The following is a 13,170-nucleotide window of genomic DNA, read 5'->3' as shown; positions in this document are numbered from 1 at the left end:
TCAGGTATGGTTTATCAGCCAGGTATCGCTCCCTTTTATCAACACGATTTTGGTATTTTACCATACCTCCTTGCTTCGTCCGTTTGCACGGAGATCTTTGATCAATGCGGAGCTTAAGACACTTTCCTGTGAGCGTCTTTCTTTCGACCGTTAGTTTTCCTGGAGCATTTCTGGCTGCAATGATCTGGACCGTTCATTCATTGCTTGGAGGTGAGTGATCAAAAAAAATAATAATCGAGGTTTATTTCTGGTGTATTGGTATAATGTTTTAGTTCGATTTTTGATTTGATTTGTCATTTTGTTCAGATTAGTTAATTGAGAAATTAATTAATTAATTGTCAATTATTATAATCACTTTGAGCAGCAATTAACGGGGTTTCATGCATTCAAACACTGGATGCGTATGCTGTAGCCTACTGTAGTTCTGTCCTAGTACAGTAACTGTAGAAGTGTTTTTCACTCGATTTGATTGTGGACTATTTCCACAGTAGCTAGATTGGTAGAATGAATCTCGTACTTTATATTCAACAGGTCTCGACTCATCATTTTTGTAACAGAACTTTCTAAGGAGACTTGACTGTCTAAAACCTGGTCAGTTCATCTTGATATCATTTGATTATTACATGATCATACAAACATGACACTATTGCGTATTTTACTGTGCAGCACTGGCGGACTCACGTGGGGGGCAGGGGGGGCGACCGCCCCTCCTGGTGCCCCCATGGTTGAAAAAAGTCTCTCTTAAGTGCCCGTTTGAGTGGCAAAAATGCCCTTTTGAGTGGCTAAAGTGCCCTTTTGAGTGGCGAAAATGAGAGGATGTGCCCTATTGGTGCCCCTCCAATAGGTCTAAACTTGACCATGTGCCCCCACAGTTGAAAAACGTCGCACTAAAGTGCCCTTTTGAGTGGCAAAATTTGAGGATATGCCCTATTGTCTGCCCTTCCAATGGTCTAAACTTGACCATGTGCACTGATGGGGTCCCATGTTGTGCAGTAGGTGCCTTTTTTTTCTTTTCGCCCCTGCCCTTCAAACAGCCTGAGTCCGCCACTGCTGTGCAGTACGTCTGGCAGTTCGTGTACAGTATTTCAAATGTGTGTTAGTGGAACACTCCACCAGCAGTTCCACACTCAGGATAAGTGTTGTGATTCATTGCCTTATCATGTCAAATAATTATGTCAAAAGATAGCTCTAACCTATCAAGAGGTAGGCCGACGAGGAGCTGAACTGAGATCCTTAACTGCATGGAGAGAGGGTATACTAAACAAAGACTAATCACAATACAATCAGCTCATAATCAAAGTTTGGTTTTTGCTCTTCTGTACAACTCTAACCGGGTTGCACCAACCTGGTTTAAACTAATCCTGGTTTAGGCTTAATCCATCTTTATCCTTAAACTAGGTTTAAAGTTAATCAGAGATGTGTTGCACATCATCATACAATGATATCACGATAAAATTATTATTACAATTAAAATGGAATAAAATTCTATTAGGTTTAATCTGTCTTGAATTTTCCTGTGAGAAACTCTTTCCTTTATTCCCATCTAACGAAGATATGCAGCCATATTGTCATTAAAACTGAAATAAACCTAACATAAACCTCCTCCAGGGGTGGTTTAAATATAATTGCTAATCCAGGTTTAAACTAGGTTTAAAATTACTGGTGCAACAGACTTTATTTAAACCAGGTTTAAACCAGGTTTAAACCTGGATTAGCAGAGGCTTAGATTTAAACCAGGATTAAATTAAACTAGGTTTAAGATTTAAGATTTAAAATAGGATTAAAGTTTGGTGCAACATGATTAGTAGATAGGACTTGATTTAAACCGGTTTAAAATGTAAACCAGGTTGGTGCAACCCAGCGTCACTGGCCTTGTATAGACTAACCCCATGATAAGCAACTGTTTTATTATGGAAATGATTAATGCCGTAGTCTGTATTTTGTGTGTTTGCTTCCTTCAGATGACAGTTGATTTCATGGCACTGAGAGTCTGAAGGTGGTACGCCTGTACCCAGAGTCCCTGCGTCATCACCATGGCAGCGGGCATAGCTGCATGGCTCCCCTTTGCCCGAGCGGCAGCCATTGGCTGGATGCCCGTGGCCAACTGCCCCATGCCCATCGCCCCCAGGGACCACAGAAAGGGACGGGACGAGCTGATCGTCTTGAACGTGAGCGGCCGGCGCTTCCAGACATGGAGGACCACGCTGGACCGCTACCCAGACACTCTGTTGGGCAGCTCGGAGAAAGAGTTTTTCTACGACGAGGAGACCAAGGAGTATTTCTTCGACCGCGACCCGAACGCCTTCCGCAGCGTCCTCAACTTCTACCGGACGGGGAAGCTGCACTACCCCAAGTCGGAGTGCATCTCCGCCTACGATGAGGAGCTGGCGTTCTTCGGCATCATCCCGGAGATCATCGGCGACTGCTGCTACGAAGAGTACAAGGACAGGAAGAGGGAGAACCAGGAGCGTCTCCAGGAGGACCAGGACGACAAGAAGGATGTTAAGCCGCCTAACATGACGTGTCGCGAGTCCATGTGGCGGGCGTTCGAGAACCCCCACACCTCCACCTCCGCCCTGGTGTTCTATTACGTCACAGGGTTCTTCATCGCCATCTCTGTCATCACCAACGTGGTGGAGACGGTGCCCTGCGGCGCCACGTCCAGCCAGAAGGACGTGCCGTGCGGCACGCGCTACACCGTGGCCTTCTTCTGCATGGACACGGCCTGCGTCATGATCTTCACCGTGGAGTACCTGATGCGGCTTTTCGCGGCGCCGAGCCGCTACCGCTTTGCGCGTAGCGTGATGAGCATCATCGACGTGGTGGCCATCTTGCCCTACTACATCAGCCTGGTGATGACCAACAACGACGACGTGAGCGGGGCGTTCGTGACGCTCCGGGTGTTCCGCGTGTTCCGCATCTTCAAGTTCTCGCGGCACTCGCAGGGCCTGCGCATCCTGGGCTACACGTTGAAGAGCTGCGCCTCGGAGCTGGGCTTCCTCCTCTTCTCCCTCACCATGGCCATCATCATCTTCGCCACCGTCATGTTCTACGCCGAGAAGGGATCCTCCTCCAGCAAGTTCACCAGCATCCCCGCCTCCTTCTGGTACACCATTGTTACGATGACCACATTAGGGTAAGTACCCCTTCCCCCACCTCCCACCCCTCTTTTGTTTTTCTCTCCTTCTCTCTCTCACTCTCTCTCTCTCTCTTTTCTCTCGCTCTCTTTCACTTTCTCTCTCTCTTTCTTCTCTCTCTCTCTCCGTCTTTATTTCTCTCTCTCTTTGCTCTGCTCTGAGGTGGTTTTTAATGATTATCTGACAAACAGTCCTTATTCCACTGCTGTAATAACACAACCCACTTAACTCTATTACTCAGCAATTACATGAGCAATTCCTAATATACCATGTAACAGCGTGTTAGTACAATGTTATTACTTAAGTGATAACAGTTGAGTTGAGTGAGTTACACAGGTATAGGGCAACTTAATATTATGTGTCATCACTCTCTTGTACTAAATGTGTCCCTGTGTTTTACTGCAAGTGATGTTGTTGTATATGCTGTTGCAAAATACAATGTGGACTAATGCCAGACTTTTTGCTTAATTAGAGGTTAATCAAGTACTGTATAAATAAGACAGCTTCTTCTCTCCTCCAATAGATAATTTGGTGTTAGACCCTGCCAGTGTGAGTAATGGTGCGTACTGTAGCATCACATTCACCCACCAGTATAAACTCTCATGACAGTGAGATTAGTGTGTGTGTGTGTGTGTGTGTGTGTGTGTGTGTGTGTGTGTGCCTGTGTGTTCAGTGTTTAATTCCCCACTAAAGGCAGACCGAATAAGGACATACTCTAGTTGCTACATGCTGGGACAGAGACTGTGTGTGTGACCAGTGAGAGGTACTGTATGTACAGTAGGCTTAGTGTTGTGTCCGTTAAACGACCTTCTCTCCTGACTTTTGCGGGGACTTAAATAACTGTGCCGCAAGGTTCAGAAAGGTTCTTTTGTTCGCTGGGTAGCTCCTCTTAACTCAATATCAAGCATATAGTTTTGTATTCTACAGGCTTGCATTGGCATTGTTCATGTTTCCATAAATCTATTATTTATTTATGTTTATCTGCTTTCAATATAAATGTGAGGTCAGGTTTGGGCTAGTATTCATTGAACCAGTGGGGTTTTGTCATTCGGGGTCAGCCCCACCAGCAGATGGCGCTGCTGCAGGAATTAAGCATCACTCCTATGTGACAGCAGCTGGTGAAACCGGGAACAAGTCGCCAAACGACTAGGTTTACAAGCTAACTAAGCTAAGAATGACACACTAGCTAATCAAGCAATGTTTAGAATACAAGTCTGAACATTTTGATTGGTTGGTGACTTGTTCCTGGTTTCACCAGCTGCTGTCACATATAATTGTGGTTAATGTGGTTAATGTGGTTAATGAAACATTCACGGCTGTGGTTTACTTTATTTTCCTTGAGTTTGGAAGCTCTGACATGCGTGAAATTAGCTGTTTTTCAAAGCTAGCTGGCTAACTCAGTGCTACTGTTTTCTATGGTAGTGGGGCCACTCCTGGGGCCAACCCCTCTCTGTTGGTTGTGCTCCTGTTCAAAGTATGCCTCTCCGTTGAGTCAAAGGCTCCACCATCCCCCACGCTGCCTAGTGGTTCAAAAAGGTAGTGCAGCCAGAGAAAGACACTGTTGCCTTGTTTATTGTTTAGATCTCTGCCATACCTTTCATTACTTTCCCGCAGGGTCTGCTGCGTGCAAATTGAACTGGCGAAAGTAGTCACATAGCAAGTGGTCATAGCTAAACGGTGATGTGACTGATGTGCCTTGTGTTTGACAGAGGCCCCACCAACATTTGGTGTTAAAAACACCACTGCATTTAACATTTACTGTAAGATCTGAGAGTAAATTACGGCAGGCAAAGAGGAGGACATACCTTACCACTGAATCAGTCTTTGCGAGCAGTCTTTGTAAGAGTCTATTTTATTCATTCCATTGCTGTAAAACACAATGCATTTGGATTAAATCTTTTTTTTAAAGAACTGTTCTTTATTCATGTAGAGTATTTATTTAATTTCATTTGGTTCTTTCTTTCTTTCTTTCTTTCTTTCTTTCTGTAGAGTACATTTATCATCAGCTCTGTTTCCCGCCCTCTCGTGCTTTTTCTTCTCACCATTTCTTTGTGCTCGCTGCTCTAGGGGCTTTCTGTCTGTCACTCCGTACAGTATTGTGTTAGACTTTAAGAATGACCTCAAACAGTGAACGCTTCACTGGGAGACAAGTTCTGTTCCAGCTTTCCTGATTGGCAGGGTCTAACACCACACATAACACCACACATACCTAAGTACGTACCATACATAAGTGACCTTGAGGCCCTCACCAAGCAAGCAGCAAGCTAGTTTAGGAAAGTCTACTGTAGACAGTGGATCCAATCAAACTGAGCTCTGCTCTCCCAAAAATACCAGCTGCTTTCAGTACGGACTGACAAAGTAGTTGACCCTGAATTTTCACATTCTAATTAAATTGTCTTGCTGTCTAACTGATACTGAGTTTAGTTTGCACTACTCATATTTAGAATATGTTTACCTTTTTCAAAAATAAAAAAGTCTGTGTGAAAAGGTAAAATTCGGTAAATGAAATGTAGGTCAAATGAAGAAAGTTTCATGCTTTGTTTTATCCTACATTGGAAATAAAACTGGTGAAAAACAAACAATCCCAAGAGCAATGCTAATTGGTTGGTAGTGCTAATTTCATGTAAGAGAGGTTAAGTTATTCATTATCTCAGGCTGGCTGGTGGTAATCACCACAGAACCCAGCCAAGCAGCTTCTCCGATACAGTGTCTCTATAGTAACCCCGCCCCTTTGCTCACCTGCTGAAGGGGCATATGCTCACTGATTTCCCATCTGTCTCTTTATGTAAGAGCCATGGGGGCAAATCAACCGTCTCCATCACGAAGAAACTCCAGCAAAATCTTCCTATTCAGACAAAACGTTCTTTCTTTCCATTTGCAAGAGCTGCCCATCCCCTAGACCACTCCCCCATGCCCAGGGTAGGGTAGATGTGTTCGGGATAGATGCACTGTGCAAAGATACCTGGGCTGTGGAGGAAAGGGGCATTCAATCAAACTCAGGTAGCTGATAAAAGGATCTTGATTGAATCCCAGCGAGGAGCCAATCAGAGCTGCCGTGTCACTGTATTACCCAGTCATTGGCAGCAGTCAGGCAGGCAGGCAGGGAGCAAGACTGGATGCCGTAAGATTGATGAGGAGGATAGAGGACGAGGAAGGCCTCAGTTTATCTCCCCCTTCACCACATTGGTTCCCAAGGGGACGGACAGCCATTTTGGAGAACATCACATCAACAAGTGTGATGATATCTGTTTGAAATGAAATCTGATGGGTTAGGGTTAGGGACAGGACAGACGGCAATCGTGTTTATTTATTTAAGATTGCAAATGACAGGACAGGACCCCTCATGGACCATCTGGTTTTAGTTGTAATATTTACCTGCACCCAACAAGCACGGACGTTCACTTCACTTCACTTCACTGGCTATGTCATTGACTCCTCAAAACATTAACCCGATAACGAGAAACACATTAACGAGGTGTGTCTTGAAATATGACTCTGTGGTATAATTAGAGCACTTTTCCCAGTTGCAGGGTCCTGAAGAACGTATCCTGTAGCAGAGCAGAAGTGAGAGAAGTGTTGTTATGCATGTAGGTCATGTTCCCGGCCGCCTTAATCAGTGGCTATATTTAATCTGCTTCAGAGAGACGTTTAGCCCTCTCTCTCTCCAGCGCTCAGGCCGTCACTCTGAGAAAGAACAGAGTGACTGGGTGCCATGGAGAGAGACAGGGAGGGAGGAGAGAGAGAGAGAGAGAGAGAGAGAGAGAGAGAGAGAGAGAGAGAGAGAGAGAGAGAGAGACACACACACACACATGCACACACACACTATGCCTCTGTCCAAGTAACCTCTGGAGAAGCCTGGAGAAGAGAGAGAGAGAGAGAGAGAGAGAGAGAGAGAGAGAGAGAGAGAGAGAGAGAGAGAGAGAGAGAGAGAGAGAGAGAGAGAGAGAGAGAGACACACACACACACACACACACACGCACACACACACTATGCCTCTGTCCAAGTAACCTCTGGAGAAGCGGCATGCTGTGTTCGCCTGTCTGGATCTTGGAACTTGTTGACAAGTTGGTTGCAGACAGAAATTAGGTTTATTATTGCCCTATTCCACTATCGATCCTCGTGGCACTGAGACGTGGAGCCGAGTGAAACTGACTTGACAGGCAGCAGTTGATCAGCGGTGGGGAAAGAGAGGCAATAATCTCACAGTTAGTTACGATGAAAGACAATATGGCTGCGGTCTCGTATCCTTGGCATCAGTCTGTCTCAGACTCAGTGTGTTCAATCAACATTCCATTGAACAAGTCACTCATACTTATTGATCCATTAACATCATTTTGAAGCAGTTTGTTTGTCTGCTATCAGTGTCTACTATTGTCTGCTAAACAGTACAGAAGTTTCTATGTTTGTAAAACTGTTGCAAATTGTGGCATGTTACTGTAGACAAAACTCTCAACAAGGAGACTAGAAAACTAAAGAGAGAGAGAGAGAGTCAGTGAGGAGAACCTGTAGGAGGGAAGTGTTTGAATGGTCAAATGCAATCTGTAAAATGGCTTTAATTCTTTCCGTTTTTGAGTGGCAGCCGTACATCATGGGTGAATAATTCAGCTCCTCTGTAAGCTAGATGAAACACAAATGAAACACAAACGGTGCTGCACCGTTACGGTTTTCTAAGCATAAGGAGGAAGTTTCACCCGAATCATCTGGCAAAGCGATCCTGGATGGCAAACCTGACTTCAAATAGAATTAATGGTGCGTTTTGCTGCCCTACAGCCAACGCAGATCAAAATGACCAAGCCTGGTATGTGTAGGAAATTAAAAATATCCCCTTTTATCTGGGAAAAAACTGTGAGCCAATTTCCCAACACAGGCATCTTTAATGGGAACCTTTCTAATGATAGCTGTGGAATTTAATTTAGCTCTGTCAGAGGGTTCATTTACCACCTAAACTCATTTAAAAAGAATTATACTTACAGACGCTAGCCGTGTCTGGAATGCTTAATGACCCGTGGTGCTCTCAACTGTCTCAACACGCAGGCTTGGCTATGGACAAAGGTCTGATACCCCCCCTACACAACTGCAGTCCCTGAAGTTACCTGTGTGTGTGTGTGTGTGTGTGTGTGTGTGTGTGTGTGTGTGTGTGTGTGTGTGTGTGTTTGTGTGTGTGTGTGTGTGAGAGAGAGAGAGAGAGAGAGAGAGAGAGAGAGAGAGAGAGAGAGAGAGAGAGATACTGTTAGCAGAGTGTCATGAATACCTATCAACACATTGGAATGTTTGATTATATAGCAGAAAGGTTGATATGGTGGCCTGGGGTGGTCTAGTGGTCTGGCACCACGGTCTACGGTGCACACGTGTGTCCATGTCGGCATGGGTTCGAGTCTCTCCATTCTTCTCCTTCCTTTCCTGTCTGTCTTCACTGTGTCTGTCCAATGGGATGAAGAGTGTGGGTGGGACTGCCCCACTCAGAAAAAAAAAGCTTAAAAAAAATAAATGGAAAGGTTGACATGATACAGGGTAATAATTTTATATCCACTAAATCAGGGGTGGGCCAACTTTGGCTCGGGGGCCACAATGAGTTTTACAATTTGACAGATGGGCCGGGCCGGGCCAGTAGCAGAGAGTGTTTGTGTGAACCAATATAAATTACAAGTAAAAGCCATTACCTAAAAAGTAAAGAAAACTTGCCAGTGCATCAAAGTTTGGTGTCAGTTTGGTTGTGGCAATTCTCAGGACAGATCTGAGGTGTTCATCAGTTTACTAGGATCTGTGTCGTGATTTGTTGAACTGGAACGTAGTAGACGTGAGACTGCCATATACCATATCTATATCTGCCATATAATATACTTCTTTATATGTATTTATCATCATATTTTTCACATTAATAACAGTAGTAGCAGTTAGTAACAGCAAGTTAATTTGTATTATGCTTACCATTACCAAGTTCGCTCCCCAACTAAAGCACTTGATTACCGTTGATAAAAACATACTATACTAGTCCAAAAGCACAGTATGGGAGAATTTGGTGATAAGCATAATATGAGTTAACTCAATTAGACATATTGCTAGTAACAATAAACAGACAGAACAGCGCAGCGCGCACAGTATTGTCGGCCTGAAGCCCAATTTATACTTCTGCGTAAAATCTACGCCGTAGCCTGCGTAGGCCCGGAGCCTACGCTGTAGCTTTTCGTGCACCTCTCCAAAAATTTAACCACGCCGCACACCTACGCAGACCGTAAGAACTGTGATTAGTCCACATGATTCCGACATGATTCCGACTCTCTCGTAGGCCTAAATGCGGAAGCCATGACAGAAATGTCATTTACTTTTTCTGTAATTACTTATTAATAAAGATTTGAAAAATTATGATAACCTTATTATCTTAGTTTAATGTCATTTCAATGGATTATAGACATTTTCTTTAGAACAAGCATAAAATAGCGCTATTATGCCGCTATGAGTACACCGACCAACGCGACGCAGACCGACCAACGCAGAAGTATAAATTGGGAGAGCCCTTGCGTAGGCTACGGAAATATAAATTGGGTTTCAAGCCCAATTGAGTAAGCACAGTAGAAGCGAGGGAGTGACTGGAAGTGCCACTGGTGCGCACTGTGTAAACATATCACACATGTGCATTTGATAAGTAATCTAGCTAAGTAATTAAGATAGTTAACTATGATTGGAAATGAAGTAGTATCCAGTTGTGGAATTATATTTAGTAGTAACGATATTCAGGGTCTGGGGCAGGTCTTATGCGCTCTGCGGTGCGGGCTCTCTCCCTGCTAATTGCGCGATGCATCTAGTATATCACAAAATGTACATTTGATAAGTAAGTAATCTAGCTAAGTAAGTAATCTAGCTAACTATGATTGGAAATGAAGTAGTATCCATTTGTGGAATTATATGAATCACTACTTTGGCTGATGTGATGTGGGTTAACTAGCCCACTCTGTAACATTAGCGGAGCAAACCAAAAGTACTAAGTGAGAAACTCCCAGCTGTGATTGGTTAACTTGTTCCACGTGAGAGGATAGACCAGACTCCAGCAAAGGTCAATTGGGCCTGGAGTGCGGCATCTAGTGGGATCAACTGAAACGCCGGGTATTGCAGGAAAAAGCCTAAATGATTGCGGTCTTTACTATAATTTGGACAATTTTGTACCAATATTCGACGGCCCGGTTTAAAAAGCCCAACGGTAGTAGTTTGCCCATGCCTGCACTAAATGTATTTCAAAAGAAGCATTGAAGTTCTTCATGAAGGCATCATACTTGGGATGGTGATTGGGCATCATTCTCAACAATCAAGTGTATCAGGGGAGGCTGGTGAGGGTGGAAATCAGAGGATAGGAACATTGTAATGCGTGGATTAGAATGGTATCAAATTCTGTTTGAGAACAGTAAAATGAGCCCGACCTTTGATTTCTACTTACATCGGCCTCCACTGAAGTGCAAGATGCGGTACATACAGTACATACACTCCACTTGTTAGCTACATGGATTACATCCATGAGTTGGGGTTAATGTGTCCTAACTGCTGCTCCCAGTAGCTATAGCTGGAATGGAGCAGCGTGCCCAGTAGCTATAGCTGGCATGCAGGAGCGTGCTGCAGGACCAGAGACAGATGGATGTGCAGCCTGTCAGTGGGAATGTGAGATCATCTGTTCACACTCTGGCTTAGCATGGCAGAGGGAGGTCAGGCCAGAGACTATGGGAGTGTGTGTGTGTGTGTGTGTGTGTACGTACGTGTGCGTGCGTGCTTGCATGTGTGCGTGCCTGCCTGCCTGCCTGCCAGTGTGCGTGCGTGCGCGTGGAGAAGGGCGTCACTGTAAGCATAGGTTTTGGCCAGGTTTCTGGTTTATGTTTGTGTGTGTGTGTTGTTGTTTTTTTTGCACAAGCTAATTTACATCAGAGCAGAACAGCATGCTCTCCCCAAATGAGCAGGCTATTTTTATCTGGGGCCTTATCTCTTCAAGCAGCTGGTGGGGGGTCAGCTCAGGTACACAGGGGAGGTAGAATCATGTTAACCTCTCATACTCATGCTACGCAGTACGCACACAGACTGAGTCACTGATGTCTGAGAGAAGATACAGCCTTCATATGAAGGTATGAACATGCCCAGTTAAATCAGTGAATATGGAGGTAGAAACGTTACCGTCGTGGAGTATTGACATGAGTGAGATCCATCAGTGTGAAGTATAGGCCGGCTGTAATAGCATTATTCATCGAGAAGCCACCATACCCTAACCTTGCTCAACTTAACCCAAATTAGATTGCGACACGGCCCCAGACAGTAAATTCCGAAAGGGTAAGGCTGTGCCTGTATCTGTCTCTCTCCTCTCTGTCTGTTTGTGTGGGTATATGTGTGGGCGTGGCCCAGGCTCCAGCAATCCAGTCTCATCATCACCACCTGCTCAGTCTTCACACCTGTGGTTCATCAGCTCATCTACCCGCCTGTCTACCCGCCTGTCTACCCGCCTGTCTACCCGCCTGTCTACCTGTCCTGTCTGTCCTGCCTACCTGCTCTGCCTACTGGCCCTGCTTTCCCAGTCTACCCTATCGCCCAGCCCTGCTTATCTTACCCAGCCTTCCTATTCCCCTTGTTCTTTCATTAAAACCAGTTTTTTATATATACACTACATAGACTAAAGTATGTGGACACAATTATGGTCTGGGGCTGTTTTTCATGGTTTAGCTTAGTATGCTTAGTTCCAGTGAAAGGAAATCCTAATGCTACAGTATACGATGAGATTCTAGAGAATTGTATGCTTCTAACTTTGTGGCAACAGTTTGGGGAAGGCCCTTTCCTGGTTTCAGCACGACAATGCCCCCATGGTGTGGAAGAGTTTGGTGTGGAAGAACTTGACTGGCCTGCACAGTGCCCTGATCTCAACCCCATCAAACACCTTTGGGATGAATTGGAACGCTGACCAGCCAAGCCTTCTCACCCAACATCAGTGCCTGACCTCAGTAATGCTCTTGTCGCTGAATGGGAGAAAATCCCCACAACCATGTTCCAAAATCTAGTGGAAAGCATTCCCAGAAGAGTGGAGGCTGTTATAGCAGCAAAGGGGGGACCAACTCCATATTAATGCCCATAGTTTTGGAATTAGATGTTCAACAAGCACATATGGGGGACCGCTGAGAGAGAACTCTATATGCACCACATATGGTTGTGTCACGTCTCCGTGTCCTGCGCTTGGGTTCCTTAGCTCTGACCGTAATCGTACGATCTGGCTCTTGACGATCCCAGTAGATACAGAGGCTTTCCGCCCAAGCCCTTACCAATCAAGGCGGCATTCTTGGACAACATTCTCAAGCCCTCAAGGCCATCTCCGGTACGTGGGAGTTTCTTGCTCTGAACGAAACCATCAAGGACCCGGGATGAGCCTCAAGGCCTCAAGACCTCAACCAGATCATTTTCCTTGTCATCAGCTTGGACAACGGTCTCCGCGAGCACCGCAGGGAGAGATCCCTCAGGTCACTACCGTCTATCTCGTTCCCGAATTGGTGACTCCCCGATGACCTTCTCCGAAAGGAGCCCCGTCGAGTCTCCCCGAGCCACTCTGACCCCGAGCTGGCGAGCTGATGCAGAGGTAGAGCTTGTCTATCCCCAGAGGAGAGGGCTTGCCGCCTCAGAGATGGGGCTTGCCTGTATTGCGACCGGGGTGGTCTCCTGGTGTCTGCTGGTACCTGCCCCAGGCCATTCAGGTAAAGGGGTGGCTCGTCAGTAGTGGGAGGGATACGGACGAGTCAAGCAACCCCTCTCCGAGGTTCTCCTCTCTCTCCCATCCCTAGATCCATGACACCCTCATGTGGTGAACTCAGTCCCTGCCCCTCTCGGGTTGGTAACTCACACACACACGCTGGTATGGTATTGAGATCGGGGGTATTGAGATCGAGGTCCCTGAATTGCTACTGGAAGCCAAGGCCCTCGCCCTTTCGTAATATGCAAAAAACAGAAAACACGTTATTTTAAAAAATGTATAATAATAAGAAGCTTTTTGCTCATTTGCACAACTTGAGAATTGCCGACA

General features: G+C 45.4%; 1 protein-coding gene across 1 annotated transcript in view; it reads left to right on the top strand.

Moving 5' to 3' along the window:
* Positions 1–2,033: 2,033 nt before the first annotated feature.
* Positions 2,034–13,170, top strand: part of kcnd3 (potassium voltage-gated channel, Shal-related subfamily, member 3) — a gene marked incomplete at both ends in the record, with an annotated part of 88,490 nt that continues 77,353 nt past the window's right edge. Inside the window, one exon of the mRNA XM_080548696.1 lies at positions 2,034–3,136. Coding sequence (XP_080404822.1) covers positions 2,034–3,136 — 1,103 coding nt within the window. The remainder of the gene's footprint in view (positions 3,137–13,170) is intronic.

This window comes from Nansenia antarctica, assembly GCF_963989245.1.
Source record: "Nansenia antarctica genome assembly, chromosome: 18".
Taxonomy (NCBI): domain Eukaryota; kingdom Metazoa; phylum Chordata; class Actinopteri; order Argentiniformes; family Microstomatidae; genus Nansenia; species Nansenia antarctica.
Note: the sequence above shows the minus strand (reverse complement) of the source record. Positions and strands in the feature narration are given on the sequence as shown.